Source organism: Sycon ciliatum, chromosome 4, assembly GCF_964019385.1.
Source record: "Sycon ciliatum chromosome 4, ocSycCili1.1, whole genome shotgun sequence".
Classification (NCBI taxonomy): Eukaryota; Metazoa; Porifera; class Calcarea; order Leucosolenida; family Sycettidae; genus Sycon; species Sycon ciliatum.
Window position 1 is genome coordinate 29,890,800 of NC_088646.1, and position 21,031 is coordinate 29,911,830.

At 46.2% G+C, this 21,031-nt stretch overlaps 1 protein-coding gene and 2 non-coding genes across 3 annotated transcripts; 1 reads left to right on the top strand and 2 right to left on the bottom strand.

Annotated features, from left to right (window-relative positions):
* Positions 1-54: 54 nt before the first annotated feature.
* Positions 55-20,567, bottom strand: LOC135815526 (flap endonuclease 1-like). The gene is made up of 17 exons (XM_065328840.1): positions 20,178-20,567; positions 19,979-20,081; positions 18,931-18,990; positions 18,669-18,711; positions 18,025-18,088; positions 16,637-16,674; positions 14,998-15,069; positions 14,738-14,788; positions 13,960-14,045; positions 6,818-6,884; positions 6,264-6,315; positions 5,728-5,807; positions 2,640-2,672; positions 2,256-2,309; positions 1,878-1,942; positions 1,067-1,187; positions 55-786 (listed from the first exon to the last, which is right to left on the bottom strand). The coding sequence occupies exons 1-17, from the start codon at positions 20,257-20,259 to the stop codon at positions 712-714; spliced, it is 1,146 nt and encodes a 381-aa protein (XP_065184912.1). The 5' UTR covers positions 20,260-20,567; the 3' UTR covers positions 55-711.
* On the bottom strand, positions 2,786-2,858 carry Trnat-agu (transfer RNA threonine (anticodon AGU)). The gene has a single exon. It is a non-coding gene; the product is annotated as a tRNA-Thr (tRNA).
* Positions 7,123-7,195, top strand: Trnar-acg (transfer RNA arginine (anticodon ACG)). The gene has a single exon. It is a non-coding gene; the product is annotated as a tRNA-Arg (tRNA).
* Positions 20,568-21,031: the final 464 nt, after the last annotated feature.

The window sequence follows — 21,031 nt, forward strand, 5'->3', positions numbered from 1 at the left end:
CCCCCCCCCCCCCCCTGTCTACAGCAGACGCAAGGCCAAAGAACACAAACAGGCTAACAATGAGTACCCATCTCGGCATTGTGTATGTGGATGCTTTAAAAAAAAACAGGCAACATCCACATACATGAGATATGAATGAAGTTAGAAAATTAATAAAGCAGGCTCTGATACCATCCTCACAGTATGTCGAGTAATAAAAGTTTAAAAAACCACAGCTAGGGACCGTGGAAGAAAAGCCACCATGCAGTCAACACATACTAAAGCAACAAAATTTCAAAACACAGGCAACCTCAATGAATACGGGCCGATCCTAAACGACAATCCTAAATAATATTGATATGTGCAATGGATGAGAGGAAGAGAGAGAGACAGAGAGACAGAGAGACAGAGAGACAGAGAGAGAGAGAGAGAGAGAGAGAGAGAGAGAGAGAGAGAGAGAGAGAGAGAGAGAGAGAGAGAGAGAGAGAGAGAGAGAGAGAGAGAGAGGGAGAGAGTCGGAGAGAGAGCGAGAGCTGCCATAGGCTCTCCGAATTTCTCTAATCTGAATGCGAGGCTTCTGAAATAGCATGTCATGTCACAGGTTCCATAGTGCAGGTATAAGGAGAAGGATAGATATCTAGTATGTACATAGAGACAGAGCTAAAAATATACAGCCATGGCCAGCGCACTTTACACTTGAAGTTGAAAATCAAGCAAGGAAGCTGTGGTGGACTAGCGGCGTGGCTTTCCACGGCCACCGCCCGATGCTTTTGCTTTCTTGGCAGGAGTACCCTTGGCAGCCGCAGCCTGAGAAGCGATACAACAAAGTGCACAAGGTCAAACAGAACAATGAATAGAAAGATGTAATTAATGTAGAGTCTTTAGTCTTGAATAAGAATGATTAGACTAAAACTTTCTAAAAGCACGGAACTTCCAAGAGTATGTCGACGAACAACCATGAGAGAGGAGGAGGAGGAGAGAGAGAGAGAGAGAGAGAGAGGGGGGGGGGGGAGACAGGGAGTGAACGTAAGAGGGAGAGAGAGACTTGAACCGCGGATAGTGTGACATGCCTGTAAATATGACTTACTGGTCGCTTGACAGCCGACGGTGCAGCAGGTTTGACTGTGAAGAAGCTGTCCAGCCGTCCCTGCGTTGCTCCTGTGCGAGCCTTTGCAAGCTTCCTTATACCATTTCGAATACGTTCCTCACTGCCAATTTAGAGAGACAAGACAAGGAAAGAGACATATGTTTTACCAAGAGTGTGCAACTCCTATCTTGAGCTGTGGTGGGTTTACCCACGGCGGAATTTTTTTATTGCATCATTCTATGGCAGAATTATGATGAAGTGGGTATGCTTTCCCGTGCTTGTTTTGTAGATACGGTGAGAGTTCATCAGGTTCAAGACACATCGATCTATCGTCCGTTGTTCTGCTTTGACTACCGTAGCTGTAATGTACACATTATTTGTACTTTGATCTCTGGCTACGCATGATGGCATCAGTGAGCCAAACCGCCGCCAAAGACTGATGTCATAAAAAAATTCCGCCGTGGGCTGGGGGATCGTCGAGTTGCACACTCTTGGTTATGTACTCTTGGTTTTACGAACTGTACAGACACAAAAAATGCACCCTTTCCAGAAATTCCACCAAAAAATCCACATAGAATTATGCTTTCTGAACCATGGTTTTCATCCAGTTCTCGTTTTCAACAGAATCAGAAAAACCCCGTAAATGACAAAGAAGCAAGAGGACAGGGCGTATCACATCGTACTTAGTGTAAACCATGGTACTTGAGCAACAGGGAGCAGTGAGTGTGCATCACAGAAATTACTTGAGCAACGGTTCCATCATGCGACGGACTATACTGGAAAACAATGGATTAGTGCCAGGCAAACTCACTTGAAGCCTTTTTCCGTCACCATAAACTGAACGAGCGCCTCCTCATCCGGCGCCGTCCATTTCAGCTGCAATGAAAACAACCCGCGGACACACATTGCTTAAGTCAGCAACTGCCAGCAAACAATTCATCACCATAGAACCGAGTCCTGATCTTTTTGAGCGAGGTTACGACAACCAGTGTGGTGCAATAGCCAGCACCAGTACAGATACACACTGGGGTCTTAAACTAGAGGTGAGTTCCATTCGCTTGCCCGCAATCATAAAAAGGAACAAGACTATGACACTCAGCAAACATGCATGTAAGATTAAAATGCCACTGGGGATATAGCGTGTACGTCATCAGCCGCAGCAGCAGCAGCAGCAGAAGCAAAAGCATACCTCGATCTCAGCCGCGTCGCTGACTTCGGGATCCAAGAAGAGCTGCCGGGCTTCCTATCAGCACAGTAAATAGAACCCGTGGGAGCACAGACAGTTAATCACAAGTGCTGATGGTTAATACGACATCATCATAGAAAAAGTCAGCCCATCTGTGAAAGTGACCCAACCATTTCTAGTACTTTGAAGTAAATCGTACCATCCTGAGAGTGTGCAGACTCCACTGTAGCAGCCACTTCATGTTTCACACAGTTATGCACCACTACTCAAAAATGGTCTTTCGGCTACAAATTCTTCCAAAAATAATAAAATCCAAATTTTCGGGCCAGGCCCATCTTCAGCAGACTACTGTTAGGACCAGGAGAGTTAAAAAACAAAGCATGTTACCTTGTACAGCCAGTTCTCAGGAACAGTATATTTCTACAGAACAGAAGCCAAAACACACACACACACGTACACACACACACACACACACATCCATCCAGAGAAATAGCTGTGGATAAAACAAAAGCAGCCGCCAAAAGAGACAAAAAAGCCACCACCCGGATTCGAACCGGGGATCTCCTGTTTACTAGACAGGCGCTTTAACCCCTAAGCCATGGCGGCACACACACGTGTAGCAGACGAATAAATTTCTTCTTGGATGCTGAGCAAAGCCTGGGTCATTCACAAACATGAACGTCACCCTGACATGGCTGCTTTCTTACGCGATTTTCGCCCAACAAAATGGCGTCGGTTTAGGTCAATATCTACTGCGGTGAATCTGAGAAGCCCAACTAGTTTACTTGAAACAATTTCATGGTTTGCGTGAGACTCGGTCAAAGGCCGAGTTTTCCGCATCTGCAGGAACGCCACCACCCTCTTGGATCAAGGCGCAGATGCAGCTCCTAAGCGGTGGGAGGTGAGTAGGTCAGACCCACCACAAAGTGGTCAAAGACCGAAAATCCCATTCACTGCATCCGTGTTTCCCTCATGCCAGGACACGAGTTCCCAATTAACTGTGTCCACTTGAAACAACGAACGGAAATTGAGAAATGTGGGAAACACTTTCTTTGCCATATTTCAGCTTCACTTGAATCATTTATTTATTTATTTTATTCCAAGCAATACATGGCTGGGGTAGCCAATGACCACTTTGCGTGGCAATTGCAAGGTTTTTATAGCCAACCACGGCTAACAAGGAAAAGAGTAGGAAGTCAAAAAGAAAAGGGAAAGAAGAAAGAAGCAAATATGGACTAAAATTGTGGTCTATTGGTAAAGCAAGGCGTTCCTGAATGCTTTTAAAGTAGAAAGACCCTTTGTCTCCTGGAGAGAGTTCATAGCATGAATATATCCGAAGATGACCCCGAAATTCACCCACCACACATATGCGTACTATGTCAAAGGACAATGAAAAGGGACACAAGGCAAAGCAACACGCTGTGGTGGTGACTTGGGTGGCTCAATCCACCACCGCACCAAGTGCAGCTTCTGTAACAGTCACACACAGAAGGGAAGACCCAAAAAGAAGCCTATGCCCGCGGCTTATGTAGCGGCCGCGCCATCGTCACATGCACCCAGTTCAGGCAGCATGCATGCAAAATCTGACGCCCATCAGCCAACAGCACACAGTAGTACACCGCATGTTAGTGGTATGGATATATCAATAGAAGAAGTGCACTTCTTCGACGGCGTGGGCCGTCCAGACCAAGGCCGTCACATCCGGAAGCTAAAGGACGACCTGGAGTTCTTAGCCCAGATTGCCTTTTGTATCTTGGGGCGGCATGCTCACAATGAGGAGGAGAAGGAGGAACCGCCGAGAAAGAAAACTCGTAGAAACGTCCCGTAAGCCGAAGAAGGATACCCCGCCAAAGCCAGCTGCTGAAGCGCTGGCGGACGTCCCCGCACAGGACAAATAATCGTATTGATCCATATTTAAATTTGATTCAATAAAGATGGCTTTACACCTAACCTATTTGCGCTCTGATCGCATGTATGGTGAGGAGTGGAGGCTGGGACCAAAACCCATAGGGTAGTCTCATATCTTGAGGTTTTTCTTGTCGACAACCTGGCGGGTTGAAGACGGAGTCGGAGAGGAAAGCTAGGGCCTTCATCGCTAGCACCATCCCGCTGTACAACAGCAAACTGGTCCCAATGACATCAAAGGCTGGCGATGTGAAGATGGTGCCAATTATCTACTTTCCCAGCCTGACCGATGTCGTCATGATCTACCTGAACTGATACGCAGAGCATGGCAAGATGGCAGAGCACTCCATCCCCAATGGTGAAGTCTGGCTGAAACTTGGAGGCGAACGCGGCGGCACATTTAAATTCGTGATGCAGGTTGCCAATATGCAGCATCCAAACTCGCCGTTCAACAATTCCAATTTGCGTGTTCGATGCACAAGACACACCAGCAAACCTGGAGATAGCACTGGCACCATACCGCAATGAAGTGAACGAACTGCGAACGACAGCTAGATGGCACGACAGGTCGTTTAGAGTTTTTCTCTTTGGAGATTACGACTAGCAGACCAAAGCATACGGCCTCTCTGGATCAAGTGGTGCCCGACCATGCCTTCACTGCCTCTGCCAGAAGAAGGTCATGGACCTCGTCACCACGCTTCCACAGCACGAGGCACTTCGCCCAGTCTACAAGGAAAGGAAAGCATCCAACCAGGACTAGTGACTAGCCGGGTTCGCCTCGAAGTAAGAGTTAACTCACACTGTCTTTCACCAACGTAATATCTATTTTAATTTTGCAACACATCGTAAATAGCAACTATTGCCTTCGCTGCAGTAACAGAAAACGCGATACTACTTGAGCTTTTTGTCCAGTAACCGTATAAAGAATTCGTACCATCTGAAAAGAACACCTAAAACTATGAGGGCAATCATGCAAGGTTGATAACACTAGTCACAGGACTAAGAAGCTAGCTCGCTTCTTTCTTGATTTCCGACAACTACTTGTAGCAAATCTTCTTCTTCTTCAACTAAAGCCCGTTTTCAAATGTTTGAATACAATCCGCGTTTGCCATAGTTCTTCGGTGCTTATCTGTGAATACGAATCGGATTGTACAAAAACAAAAAGAATTACACTAAAACTCAGTTTCGTGTGGTGCGCATGATCAGATGTCACTATAATGGTAGGTGACTGCAGCGAAATAGCTGTGCAGACGGTGTCCGTCCTGGTGGCTTTTCTTCGGGATTCGGTACGGGGGTGCAGTTTAGATCATGACCGGAGCACGGTCTCTCCCACATGCCGTACTCACAAGCCGGTAGGAAACATACATACTGCAAGTAATGGATACTTGTTGGACCCGCGTGAGGTAGCATTGTGTGAAGGTGGCACCGATACAGTGTTCACCTTATGCAGAAGTGATCAAGTCTGCACAGTAATTTCAAATAGGATCAGCCTGATCGGACTACATGGAACATGGGAAGCAACGAGAGGTACAAACTCCAAGCCTATAACAGACATCAACACCGTGCTTACTTTCGTGTCAAGGTTTTCTAGGATTGCCTCGATCGTGTGGTACTGTCGAATGAGTGCCAATGCGCGCTGTGGCCCAATACCTGTGTTGCAAAGAAAGGAAGAAAATGTTAGGGAGATAGTAGAGTAGTTCCCATAACTGCTCCCATCAACGCATTGGACACACATGGAAGGGGTGCATAACTGCCAAAAGAGCTCAAGACGACTTCACGCCGGATAGCAAAAAGAAGAAAACAAGAGAAGAGACAGCAAACAAAAAGCTATGTTAGTCATCACCCATCGTGATACCAACCGGTGTGCATACACTCTATTAGTCGAGTAAGACTACATGTATTAAGACTGTTACTTAATAGTCAACCTTCACTGCTCACACACTGCTCACACACTGCTCAATACCCGGGCCAGAGCTTTCCAAGTTTCTAGCATAGCAGTCAGAACACATTACCAGCATCACTACTTCATAGTTCTGCACAAATCATCTTTTCTGTAATGCCCTGCAATGCAACATGCAGGTAAACAATCATCACTGCAAAGCTTACCACGAATGGAATCACAGTAGTCGCATCCGAGGAGAATGCAAAGATCGATGAACTGCAATGAGCACATGAACAAGAACACTGTGCTCAACATCCACTCAGTATACACTACACATGGATATTCCCCGTAGACTGGCCGATACGCTTAGCTAGAGAAAGCACCACAACACGCATATCCATATCAGCCCTGTATGTTGCGTGGCACACCGGAGGCTTCTTTCTTATGAGAGAGAGAGAGAGAGAGAGAGAGAGAGAGAGAGAGAGAGAGAGAGAGAGGTCTAATTCGAATTTAGTGCCAAAGCTATCATCAGACAATTGATACCGAAACATGGGGAATGATTAATACACTACAATCTATACTCTTGCCGCTGTGTGGCCAAGGCATCTCCAACAGCTGGAAAAAGTCGGCACAATACCTGCAGTGTCTACCCATGAGCTTCCCCAGGAAAAGTAAGGCGCATATAGCTGAGCTTATGAACATCGTGTCCTCCTCAGGATTTATACGGCTCCCTGGTTGCATCGCAGCCATTTATCTTTTCGCATCACTCCACTCCTACCTCTTCCTTCGTGAGCTCCATTTCAGCCAGGGCACGATCTAGTTGTACCTCGCGGATCGGCATCTTCCTGCACGAACACACAGACGTGGTGACAACAGCGCACACACAGCACAAATGGTCAATCCGATCCAGGGCAGAGAGGATCAGTGCCGTGCTCTGAGCATGACATCAGGATCAGTGCTGTGCTCTGAGCATGACATCAGCCAAAGCACACAGGATTGTACAGGATACAGCTGCCACCTGGACATGGTCCAATACTATGACATCATGTCAAACACTCCTGTTCGTGATAGGTTGCTGTGACCGGTCGCGTGGCCCAACGGATAAGGCGCCTGACTACGAATCAGGAGATTCCAGGTTCGAATCCTGGCGTGATCGAAATTTTTTGACTTTGGAATCTTTCAAGGAAAAATTCTTCCACTCAATGGCTGTGTTTTATATACATGAGGCGTTTCAACCTGGGTCAAGTTTCAACCGGCCATGAACACAGATTGACTGGCGAGTTTACAAGCCGCATTGCGCTTGATCTGGGTTGAAATTTCGCCCCAGGTTGATTTCAACCCCCCTCTTGGGAGAAGGTTGAAATCGAGAAATCGTACTACCGTACTTATGTGCGTATCTCGCGCCAGGTTTGAAAAGCATTGCACAGGCAAATTTCGCGCAAAAATATTCGCGTGACCATACAGGACTCTAGAAGTGGACTTTTGGCAGCATATCAGTAATTGACCCAGGTCAACTGTCGTCATGTAAACACCCACCCATTTTTTTCAGCGTACAGACTTTCCACCCGGGCTGAACTCGACCCAGGGTGAAATTCTCGTGTAAACACAGCAAAAAGTACTGAAATCCCGTTTTTGTGAAGTTTGAATCAGTATCCACTGTGAGTGTGCAGTTGCCAGGGGTATGGTGCATGTTCTGAGGTTCAATTGACTTCAAACTGCCATGTTTCGGAGCTACTCTTTCACGAATGCAGACTGTTTGGTACTATGAAGGCATAGTTTGTGGAAAAACAGTAATTTTGCACAGAATTCTGACACTATTTGGTAACGATTATAATCGATTACTCGATCGTTAAGCTAAAGAGTAATCGATAGGTGAAAATCCACGATCGTTTCAGCCCTAGCGATTTGTAAAAAAAACCATGGCATATTACAATTGGACGAAATAGAGGTTGCGACTTCGGCGATGATTTTGTTTAGGAATGGGTTTGCTCCCACACTGGAGCTCGCGCTATTCCGCCGCCGACGACTTGACACTTGACTGACTCACGACTGCCATCCAGAGAACACGAGAAGTCCATCCATATTACAATTGGAGTAATAGTATTGTCGAGGACGATTCCTTCCTTCCGGTGTAGTGTTTTTACTTCCTCCGTATACAAAAACTTCGTGACTTTTTTTGAAGGCTGCGCATAGCTCTGGAATTGTTCCGTTTGACTTGGAATAACACTCGTGGCATTGTCTAACCAGTTTATAAGCTATATACAAAGACAAAAGCAACTCAGACGAATGAGATTGAGTTTATTCAGAGTCTTCGTCGCTCCTGTCATAATCACCTGACGACGCTGACTCCGCATCGCCAAAAGTCGCTGCTTCGCTCGCATTTCGTTCAGATTCTTTTCAGCTGCAATGATGATCCGACGCGGGACTTTGGCTAGCGTACTCTTCATTTCCAGAGCTGTGTACGAATCGGTGTCGACTATATTCAGTCGTTCCAATCCGCGACCTCCATTATGCCGTGAAACGAGTCGCTCAAGCACATCCACACGCTTCGCATTTTCTCGGCAGGAGAATCCTCCCAGCATTCTACAACGGCTTCGACGAGGTCCCTGCGATTCCCCTCCTAGGCCACAACGGAGACGTCTGACTGGAGTGGAGAGAGGCGAAGAAAGCCAGGTCGTCGACATTCTGATCCGGAGTCTGCGCTGGTTGCACGATGACTGAAATGTTTCATCTTTCTGTGCGAGCGGAACCGACTTATGTTCTCACGCTGCGTATGGGGCTGCGCACCGCAAGTACGAGCAACGCCAGTTTCAGGGCAGCGAGGGCAGCGTGAGTCGTGACTCCGTGCTCCAGACGCGAGCTCCACTTCGTCACGGTGTCAGTTTCGAGCAAGTAAGTGTAAGTGTTTTTGTTATTTGAACGTGAGTTCCTGTCGGCAACGTCCTCACACGCATGGCTTCCGTGGAGAATCTGTTCGAGATCAACCAAACCTACCTCAACATGAATGTGCGTTGTCGATGACAGCCTTTGGCGCGGTTCGTTGAGCAGGTTCTTGCTCAAAAATACCGTTGAAAAAAAGTCACGAAGTTTTTGTATACGGAGGAAGTATCAGTTTGACAGAGTAGTGAGTTTATAAGTATCAGCAGCGTTTTGCGACATCGTTTCGTTCCGCCGTACTGTGAGTCGTCAATGATGGATTGCCACTCGTGATTTTTGTTATCAATGCAGTAAAATATCTCTCAATGGAGACTGGAAGGACGTCTGAGCGCCCGCAGGCGTGTCCTACGGCAGGCCAGACCCCTGAGCTGGTCCCTGAGGTCGACACTGAGCCGGCCACGCGATCAGAGTAGGGATATCAGTCACGTGACAAAAGCGGCTGTTTCGACCTGGATGGTGACGCGTTCAAAAAGGATCTACGTCATGGCACAGTGAAGTGCACGGACTTCTTTCTTGCTTTTGTTTGAATTTCTACATTTTCAGCGAGGAAGAAGACTTTTATCTGTCAGCTGAGGTTTCGAGCTTTCGTTTGGTGTGTCTCACATAGTAGTGCGTAGGATTTTCAGCTGTTTGTCGTCGTCGTGAAATATTCAGGTGCTGTTTTCCGCCGTAACGGCCCGTTTCTGGTAAGTCCTCGCTCTAGCAGCATCGAAAATCGTAATCTACGACCTCGATTTTACAAAGAATGACTGTTCCTGTCCCTCCGCAGGACGGCGGTTCTTAGCGGAATTTATTTTCCCAGTACTGACCAGTGTAGTCATGGAAGAATTTGTTGGCCCCCACTGCAAGGAGCTTGGAATCAACCGAAAAGCGCTGGATGATGCCCTCGCTGACAATCGTAACCTCTCAGCTCTCTGTCGACGTGATAAATTGTCAAATGGCATCGTGTTTGAACTCATGGACTACAAGCGAAGTCAGAATCTAAGCTTGGATTCCATCATTCAGGTGGTGGCTGCAGTGGATGGTGTGGAGCAGGAGACTGTGAATGTGAAGGGTGCTGGTGCGAAGATCAGATGTATATGCACTGTCGAAAGCTGGCAAGGTACACTCCATCGAGTGCTTGGTCTCAAAACTTGCTACACTGCTTCGCTCTGAATCGGATGACACCACAGCGAGTGATGATAATGCTGCTTCAGACCAGGGAGTAGTACAATACCAATATGTATTGTACTACTCCCTGCTTCAGACATCAGTGCTGCTGCCGAACCCCTGGCAAAGCGGCTGCTACATTCTAGCAGCGACACCTGATGCCGAACCCCTGACCAAGCGTAGCGTGCTAGCTAATTGATCTTGGGCGGGTCCGTTAAATAATGTTTTTGTTTCTATTCATGTCTATTGTGCTTCTTTCCTTTCTTTATTACCTCTTCTCAGTTTTTACATAAAGGAAGCTCTATTGTTCATTATGTTGTTGGTTATTTGGGCTGATTTTGCACTGATAAGCACCGTTGCTATGGATCTGGATTTCCGGATTGTGCCATTGCCCATGTATGGTCTGTACACAACTATTGTACAGGTTGGTTGCAGGTATTCCTTGACCTATACCTTCAGTTTTACTGCTCCGAATTGCTTCAAATTTTCTGTATAGCTTCCTCTCACCCTGGTCTTTCACATTGCACAACAAAATTCTGTGAAAACCCAAGTTGTAAGAATCACCTGAAATCTCTAATCAGAGGGAGCAGGAAGAACGAAGAGACTGGCCAAAGGTGAAGGTCAGAAAACTGCAATTTTGGCTGTACGTGCATTTCGTTCTCCAATCACAAAAAGGTAATTTTAAATCGAAGGCCGGTGCTGCTGCTGCTGCTGCTTATGGAATTAGCTAACAGCTTTACAGAAGGCATGGTAGCCAGTGGAATAGCTGTGCCAAATGAGTCCTTAAAGGCTTTGACCCTGACTTGCTGTACAATACCATGTTCACCATCACTGACCCGGACATGGTATATGAATGGGATCAAACAGGCTTCTCAATAGACCAAACTGAAGATAGCGAGGGGCCAACGGAGAAGACCGTGACCATCGATGAAGACGATGTTGGTGAGTGCGTGGCAAACAAATCAAACGTCAGATGGCCTTTGACCGGAGAGTCCTTCCTCACTGGAGATTGGCTACTTGGGTGTACCATTCCTGGAGCACAGGGTGTCAAGCTCTCCCTCCTAAAGGATTCGTCCCTTTCAACCATCATTCACCCAGCCACCAGAAAAGACTAGACATGTTAAGTTTCTGTCACGCATCGCTTCTTCTTGCTCTACTGCTGCACTGAACGTTGTTCGGGTTCATTTATTTATTATTTGGCCCACGTTTTCAACATCGTCAGTTTTGTTTTGCAGGTATTGTCTATAGTGTTTATATATTTCTGCGTTGTTCTCTTTCTCTGTCGTTCTCTGCGCTCCGTGGGGGCCCGGGAGTAGCCAATTCTACCCTCATCAGTCAGGTGGATTTTCATACGACCTTGCACCTCTCTGGATGACGAATGTGGTCGGTCCAAGTCTACGGAGGAAGGAAGGAAAGCGGGCATATGGCTTGTGGGATCCAAGTCTACGGAGGAAGGAAGGAAAGTGGGCATATGGCCTGTGCAATGGCTATGGGGCCCTTGCCACACTACCGATGGTGCTGGCAGCGGAAAAGGTAAATTCAGATTTGCAACTCCGTATGCCGCACACCTGCCATGTTTCGCAGGCTGCAGACATTGCAAATTCCCCCCTATTCAAGAGGAAGTCGAAGCAGGCCAAATCAGACCTGCTTGTAACAAAGGTCATGGAAGGGAAGGCACCACGGCTGACATCTGACGACATGTCTGTCATCATCAAGAAGCCGTGGAAAGAAGCATTCCATCCTGACGCCAGTCGGAAGGGTTGGCGAGAGATTGGGTTTGACCCTGCCACCAAGTCTTGCAATCGTAAACTATGCTGGGATCTGAAGACCAAGGAGGATGCAGTTGCCAATGCCTTTGCTATTGCCCTTGCTACAATCCATTCATAAAAAGATGGGTCCTGGCTCTGGCGAGCTCCCGTATTTGGCGATTTTTCGTGATTTCATCGTACACAGTGCAGTGCTGCGAACTTTGAAATTTGAAAAAGGGTCCAAAAAGGGTGCCAGAACTGGGGTTCGAACCGCAGAATGCACTGTTGCAGGCGGGGTCAAACGGCCTGGATTTTGATGGTTTTTCCCAATTCAGTGCTTTTGGGGCAAAACCTGGCCGAAATCCTATTCTTGCTATGGCTTGCTTTTTGGACAAAAAAACTTCAGAAACATAATTGGAAGAGGATTCCATATGGGATTGCAGAAAAAAATTCTAAAAAAACTCAACGTTTGACCCATTTATGGCCAAAAGCTAGAAGTTCATTTTTTTCTGAATGGACTGTAGTACTCTTGCCCTTATCAAATATTACACCTTTTCACAGTTTATAACCTATTCACTGAGTTGTGACTCAGAGCATAACCTATTCACTAGATTATTTTATACTGAAAACCAGAAAAAAACTAGTTGTGTTATTGTGAGTCGTGTAGGGCATACTGTAAAACGACAAACTTTCGCGGCGGCTAAATTTAGCGTTTTAGGCAATTAATTTTAGCAATTTTTACCTTCCACCGAAAATGAATTTTATTTTACGAAGCCTCGGAGTGCAGAGTGCATGAAGAATGAGAGAAGAAACCAAAGAATGAAAGAAAGAATCAAGCCACTGCGATACTCATCGCGATAAAATTCAGAAGACTTCTTCGAGCAGTACAACACTAAAATCTACGCAACAGCAAGCTGGCCAAACGCTCCAAGAAGTTCAACAACACTCTCCACAACACTGAGACATTCTCCAGTCGATCGTTTTATTCTCTTCTGGTTCAAGTCGCCGTACTCCAACGACAACTAATGTTTGTTACTTGCAAGACTGGTGTTGGTACGTAACCCGTCGTTGCAACAGCTGCGCTCTTTGGTTGGACATAGCCGGCCGTGCAAGCATCGATCAGCGCTGTGAATGTACAGTCAGTGCAGTGAGTGATGCATGCGCATGTACGAGTCGTAGATCTACTGTACAGATCTGTTGCAAAACGATCGATCATCGACGCATCGCGTAGTACGTAATAGTACAAATTTCATATTCGCGTGTCAAACTTTCGCGATTCGACCCTGCTCGCGAAAGTCGCGAAAGTTAATCGCTCGCGAAAGTTTGTCGTTTTACAGTAATCTATTCGCCAGCATTGATTTACTTGTCAATACCGTAAAGTACCGTTGATCCACCCCCTCTCTAATTCCCGCCCCCTGTCAATTGTCTACCTGCGAAGCGACTTCGGCGTATACAACGAAATACGATGTTGAACCGACGCATGCACTGCTGTACACAATACGTGCCAATCCAGGATGAAAATGTGCACAATCCAGCACATCGAGTCTGATCCTCCACGTTGTTGTACATCGTACTGCACTTGACAGCCTTGATCTAATTCCCGCCCCCCTGCCCAAAACCTAGCTGGGAAGTGACATGGCGTGGGGGCGGATCAACGGTACTTTACGGTAGTGATTGGCCCTCCTCCCTAGAATTGATAAGCATGGCGCGCTCTCTTGGCATTTTTCACATTTTCTGCTGCAATACAGCACAGCATAGTGGCCATATTTGCTAATGACTTTGGAAGTTGATATTGCCCTTGCTAGTGCCCTTGCGCCGTGCAGCCCCCCCCCCCCCCCCTAACTTATTTGTTGATTTTTGTGTCTTTTCATGCCATTCAACGAAATTGCAGTCTCTAGTCACTACTAGAGGGTTCACAACGGCACATTTGTGTGGAGTGAAGTCGGGGTTTGCCCCAGAACGTTGCATTTGGCAGGCAAGACACTTTTAGAAAACGGAACAATGGGTTACGGGGTAACTGTTTCCCCTGCCCCCCCCCCCCCCCACTATTTTTACCTGGCTAGAACCCTGGACAATGAGTACATACTTTGCTTCGCTGAAGGTCAGATGTCGCAGCAACACCGTAGAGCCGAACGTCAGTGCATCCATGTCCTCGGTGGCCGTAGCAAAAACCTACAGTGGGAAACAATCCAATGGAGACAAAACTGTTGATTCTCACCAACATGCAATCGGGCAGCGGGTTTCTGAACTTCACTCATCCCAAGTGTCAATTGACCAAACAACTCGCCGAAGGAGAATTGTACAATATCTGCTGAAAGTGCTTCACATACATGTATTAGCATTGTCCTGCCTGTGGCATTGTGCATGAGATCCAGCGCAGAGTTAGTGCGCCAGCGCAGCATACTTGTCAAGGTTCGACTGCAGTGAAATAGAGATGACTTATTCGAAAACGTCTGAACTGCATACTGTGCACCGCTGTAAATGGGATACAGTAAGCGTTGAATTTCTAACGGGGCACACAGTCCAACGTTTCAACGAGAAAAGAATCCATCGCTAACTCAAGAAACAATACTAGTATGCTATTCCTTCTCTTCTCTGCACTAGAGGAATATAAGATGGTAGGGTAACGGCAGGGTCGTTAAACTTTGTGCCCGCTATCAAGTGGAAAAGAATGCAGATTGTTATACTTTAGACTGGTCACAGTTTCAACTCCTGCAGTAACTACTTGAAGTAAGCTTTAAAAAATTATCTGAATTGTTGACTTTATCCAACCTGGAGCACCAGGGACTGGCTCTAAAGTGTCTGGATAACTGACATGACACTACTAGTACATGTCATGTAAATGATAAAGTGTGCTCACTGACCTTGCCTGCCCTGACCAAAGCAGCACACTGAGCCTCAGCTTCACATGGCGCCTACAGCAGAACACAGCACATTAAGTACACGGTGGACATGTGGGGGGGGGGGGGGGGGGGGGGGGGCGAGAGCTGCCAAAGAAACAGACTGTGCAAGCATCAGCATGGGTACTGCACATAATCAATAGCATACATGTGTGAGTGTGTTACCACGTGAGCGAGTAAGCAGACACACAGACCGACACACAGACACACACACTGTGACTTACTGAGACGACAGGAATACCCATCAAGGTCAGGAGTTTCTTGCACTCCTCGTTGTGCTGCGGTGTCACTTTCACCTGCATGCCATGGAAGACACACAAGCAAAGTCCCCTACCGATCGAATAGTGCTCAACACCGCAAGGTGGGTCCGTACACACAGTAGGAGAGAGGAAAATTATAATACAGCTCACGGCTTTACGCTCTGAGTTGAATCTATAAATTTCCTCTTTCCCTATTGCTTGCCATGGAAAAAACACGGGTGAAATTACAAAGGATATTCAGATGACATTGGCAAGTACTACAGCTTCATATCACTATGCGAGTGCTGTAGAACCTGTGAAAAAGATCCACAACACGAAATGTTCTCAATGACATTTATAAAAGATAGGGGAAACACCTCTGGGCTGTTTGCAGGCACAGCAACTGGCAGTGATACATTCGGTGAGGTATGGAGAACACTCCCTTGAATGTTTGGCGCCCTTCCGCAAAGGGATAAGCAACAAGGAGCTCAATTACCCACAACTACCGTAAAAGTCCGTAAACAAGTACGCACTTATTTCAAATTTAGTGGTCATACCCGTACTAACTTTCGCGCGGGTACTGACGTTAGGCGAGACCAAAAAAATAGAGATTCCCGGGCCCTCCCGCACCAAAATCGAGACCAAAAAAATAGAGATTCCCGGGCCCTCCCGCACCAAAATCGAGCCAAAGCCATTTTTTTTAACAGTTCATACATGTACAGTACTGATCATGTGAGTAGATCTGTGACGTGGAGTCACACAACCCCGGGCTTGTAGTTGTACGACTCCCTGATGTACAGATCAGGGCCATCGTTGGCCGAAATATGGAAAAATTGAACGGGTAAATCGCGTACCTGTTGTCTGTAAAAAAATTGAATAAAAATTACCGGAAAATGCTGTAAAAAAAGTTCAACATGGCATGTACATGTACATACATGGGAAAAAATAAAATTTGCCCGCCCGCACCAATTTCACATGGGTCCTGCCCGGGAATCTCGATTTTATTTTGGTCTCGCCTTAGGGACTGACTTGTGCGTAACGGAGAAGTCATTTATCACTTCGGTGTTACATAATACTATTTTGTCATGTCGATGTACATGCTACATACTGCATGTGCGAACCGTACCGGTACTTATTTCAGGCAGTATGTTTATCGGGCTGAACTTGACTTCAACAGACAAGAGTCAAGAGGATGATGGGGTATTTATTTCGGACAGGTACTTATTTACAGGGTTTTACGGTAGTATAACAAACCACTCAAAAGTTCAAACAATCTACATTGCAAACGTACGTTTTTTTGGCGGGTGAGGCCCTAAATGCATCCAGTTCTGGTACGTGAACAGGTCTACCTAGATTTCCGATGTTGAGATATCGCATCCACTCCATCAAATTGCTTGCTATTGCGTACAATTCGGGGGCTGAGATGCATTCTGGAACCCATCTGGTCTGTAACATTACTTCCTCCAGTTTCTGTGCACTATATTGTACGATCCGGAGAAATTTGGAGCTATGCATTGAGCTTGAACTCCAGTACTGCTACGAACGAACAGTTTCAACCAGGGAAGCACAGCACCATGATACCTGATACAGAACATTCGACACACAGCGAGCGGTGAATACATACCAATCGTCGTTGATATCGTTCAATGTTCTCTTGATCGCCTGAAATCAAAACGGGATAGAACAAAGCAAATCCACAGTCACCAGAGATACGTTACTGCAATGTACCGTATTTTCCGGAGTATAAGCCGCACTTTGAACACTCAAAACTCACAGCAAAAATGGAGTACGAACAGCTGCTACACAGCCTACACAAACACTTCCACGTCAACTTTTCACCCAGTTTCTAGCGATTCCTTTTCACCCAGTTTCTAGCGATTCCTCTTCAATCGAACATTTTTTTTAAATTTTTTATGAACCAAGGCTATGGATCGTTTGGTCGGATCCAGATCCAGATCCAAATCTCAGATCCGTCGGATCCTTCAGAATCAACTAGTGCTGAAACGAGTACTCTATAAGCTATCGAGCGAGTACTGTCACTATCGAGTCGAGTATCGAGTACTCTATAAGCACACATGCGCATATATTATGTCAGTACCACATACCCATTTTTAGCACACCATTTACGCAATTCGATATCCTTCAATAAACACAAATTTAAAAAAGCCACATGGACGACGGACGTGTACCATGGTGTACGTCGCTATCAAGTTTTTTTAGTTTTTTATTTTATTTATTCATTTATCGAGTATCGAGTCCTTTTTTGATATCGAGTCGAGTACTCAACGAGCGGGTACTCGAGTACTCGGCGTACTCGTTTCAGCACTAGAATCAACCGAACACTTTTTTGGACCTTGGCTGTTGCCATGTTGACAAAGTAAAAAATGGCGCTGACAGGTCACCCAAAAAGGCAAAAGTCGTACTGATCGCGCGCGCGAGTCGTACGAAAAGTCCACTAGACGTACGACAATGAGTACAAAAATGATTTTTACCCGCCATATACGCACAGAGGTCACATTTGGATCCGATGGATCCAGTCAACCCTGCTCCCGGGGCAGGGTTGCTCGGATCCAACTCCGGAGGATCTGGATCCGGATTCGACCAATCGATCATTGCAGATCCAGTGGATCCAATGGATCTGGATCTGGATCCGACCAAACGATCACAGCCCAAGCCTCTTGTACGGGCAAAATAAACACAAGCGCGACCTCAACATTTGGTGAAGATGCATCATTATTATCACACTTGAGCAGATCTAGTCTACAGCTCATCTTTCGGCCTGAGCAGCCTAGCAAAAGGCGCATGTGATTACAGGACCTGAGGTCGAACCGCCTATGCCTACCCTCATTACATCACAGACATATTCAAACGCGTCCCATCACATGCGTGACGAACAGATCAGCAAGCAGAAACACACACGCATACACACACACACACACACACACACACACACACACACACGCACGCACGCACGCACACACACACGCATGCGCGTGCACACAGCTCACATACCAGCATCTTCAGCCTGCTTGAGCTCTGCCTCGGCTTCCTTGCGACGCTCAGTTCTCTTTTGCAGCTACAATCCAACAAAAAGAAATGACGACAATGAGAAGTGCAAAGAGCAAGGCAAACAGAAAGGCTAGACTTCTGGAAGTAGTGCACTGATCCTGCGGTGACTCACATGTAGTGCAACAGGAATAAATGAAGCTTATGAATCTCTACTTACGCAAGAGGTACGCAAAAGGAAGTAAAATAGGGCTGTTTCGTGTGACGAAACAGCCCTATTTTACTTCCGTTTGTGTACCTCTTGCGTACTACGCTCTGCCCATTCCGGGCATTTGAGCAATATTGCAGGTTAAGGCGCACTGCCTCTGTGAATCTCTACTTATGATATCGACCAATACTGCAGTAGTACGGAACATGTAATCCTACACAGATGATCGATCAAACGATGAAGGGGGTCAAAAGCCATGGACCATCGGTACACAGAGTTGGTATAATACAATGTGCACAGTCAGTGCACTGTGCAAGGCGTGGGTGTAACACGATGCGAATAGTCAGTGCACTGTGCAAGGCGTGGGTGTAACACGATGCGAATAGTCAGTGCACTGTGCAGGTGTACAAACAGTCATGGTGATTAGGTGACAAACTCTTACCTCACCAGACTTCAAGTTTGGTGGCTTGCCATCAAACACGTACCTTTGATATACAAGCGGCACATAGACAGGAACATGGAAAAACAGTGTTTAAAACATCAAAAACATTTACACTTTATGTCTCATACAACTTGGAGAAAGAAATGTCAAAGAGAGAGAGAGAGAGAGAGAGAGAGAGAGAGAGAGAGAGAGAGAGAGAGAGAGAGAGAGAGAGAGAGAGAGAGAGAGAGAGAGAGAGAGAGATTGATATGCATGTACTTACGCTGGCTTGAGACCGTTGTCAACCATACGGATTGTGCGATAGAACATGCCCATCAAGTGACTGTGCGACGACAAAAAAAAACAAAAAAAGAGGCAGGCATTGATATGCAAGCATGTGACTATGATACCTGTATAAGAGCAAACACTCAGCCACAAGGACCAGAAGCAGGTAAAGAAAGAAATATAACAGATCCGCCTGACAAGCAGGTCAAGAACTAGCTTTCCCGTTTCCGTGGGACGCCATCGCCCCATGACCAGGTGTCCGATGCATTTCCTAAACCTTGGGAGGGAGGGGGGATAGAAAAGAGAGAGAGAGAGAGAGAGAGAGAGAGAGAGAGAGAGAGAGAGAGAGAGAGAGAGAGAGAGAGAGAGAGAGAGACAGAGAGAGAGAGAGAGAGAGAGAGAGAGAGAGAGAGAGAGAGAGAAAGAGAGAGACAGACAGAGAGCAGATCCACCAACCAGAGGCCTACAGCTGAAATTCCATTTGCCACATTCATCCTACCCTTGTGCCAGGCCACAAGTTCCCAAGACACTGTGTGTCACAGCACCACTGGGAATATCTACTTTCTTCCAAGCCAGACCGGAAGCATGGTGAAGAGGAAAGGTCTTGGTACAACTTGTGGGTTTGATGTTGTCAGTGTTGTCCACCCGCTTACTGTTCCGGTTATATTTTCACGCGATTCTGCGTCTTTCTATTTGTAAATGCGTTGTTGTCCCCTGGTGTGATGTTCGCTCGCCACTGTTGTGCTTCTCACATTCTTGCTCATTTTAGTGCTTTTCTAGTTGCTTTGCTCTCTATTTCGTTTTTCGCACCTCTTTCTGTTCCTTATAATAGTGTCTGAGTTAGTATTCCATCCATACTTACGTACGTTCACTGAAGATCGTAACGAGAAAACTGTTCTGAACACTTCTTCTTCTTTTTACATGTACATTTCACATTCACATTTCTCTCGCATGTTTGTTACTATTGTAATAAAGCATGGTCACCGCACAGTTAGTACTCTTGATTGCCATATTAAATTCAATTATTATTTTCAAATAGAGCAAACCTAGTCGTCTCGCCTTGCTCATCAGTCAACTGACTTCCATCAGAGCGAACTGCGATCAGAAACTGGTACAAGCTCATGGAAGCATCGATGGCCACCTTTCTCCCTGTCCGACAAAAACAACGCGAATCAATAGCAAGTGCAGTGGTGTTAACAAACAATAATGTGCCCCGGTATTAGATATTCGTTCTCAATCACATACCGAAGTAGGCTTTAATTTCATGATCTTTCATCGATCCTGGAGCATGATCACCCAACACTTTAGAAAGTTGGTGAATTCCCATCGTTGAAAATAAGGAAGAAGTGAGGAGTTCAAATTTGTGAAGTTAGAACTACAGAGAACTCCCTCGAGAACAAACAAAGTTCTCCTGATTCAGAAATCGAGATTCTTTAGAATCTCAACTCGATCATCGACAACAACGATCAAGAAAGAAAACAATGTAAAAGTCGCTCCTCTCTCGCCGAAACTGTGGAAGACGTGTGTCCATTTGAAAAACACGTGAAAGTTCTTAGATTTCCCGCGCTTGAAAGAAAATGACGTTATCAATCAGACAATCACAGACTTCGTGGTGTACTACGTCATTGAAACAAGACAGTACCGGTACATACGAAAAAAACTCCCATGATTTTTTGGTGAATTATTTTTGGTTACTCACTGCACCATGTGCACTGATCACTGGTATTGATTTTGAAAACATTGTTTGAGTAAAAGCTGGAGCACTATCTTATCTGCTAATATTTCCACAACTACTTCTGGTGGTACATGTAGTTCTAGGGAATAATTACCCTCCGCATGTGGTGAGTTCCCTATGTTTCGTCTTCTGCGCTCTCGTGGTTGCATTTTCAGTGGCGTAACACAGAACATTCGGTTTCGTGCCACCGTGAGAAATGAAGTCCCCAAAGTCTCCACTGCCCCTCAGCAGGAGGACAAGCATTCCGGCCACGACCCATCTTGGAGTCGAGATTATGTGCGGCTGGAAAGGTTGTTTGAAGTCAGGGAGCTGAATCGAGAGCAAGAGTTCGCTATGCAGGCTGCTGGTGCTGAGGAGCCCAGCC

Coding starts and splice junctions, on each gene's coding strand:
- LOC135815526 (XM_065328840.1), bottom strand. CDS start 20,259: ATGGGAATTCACCAACTTTCTAAAGTGTTGGGTGATCATGCTCCAGGA. Junction 15,070..16,636: donor AACGATATCAACGACGATTG/GTATGTATTCAC, acceptor CATGGCATGCAG/GTGAAAGTGACACCGCAGCA. Junction 14,789..14,997: donor TGGGTATTCCTGTCGTCTCA/GTAAGTCACAGT, acceptor GTTCTGCTGTAG/GCGCCATGTGAAGCTGAGGC.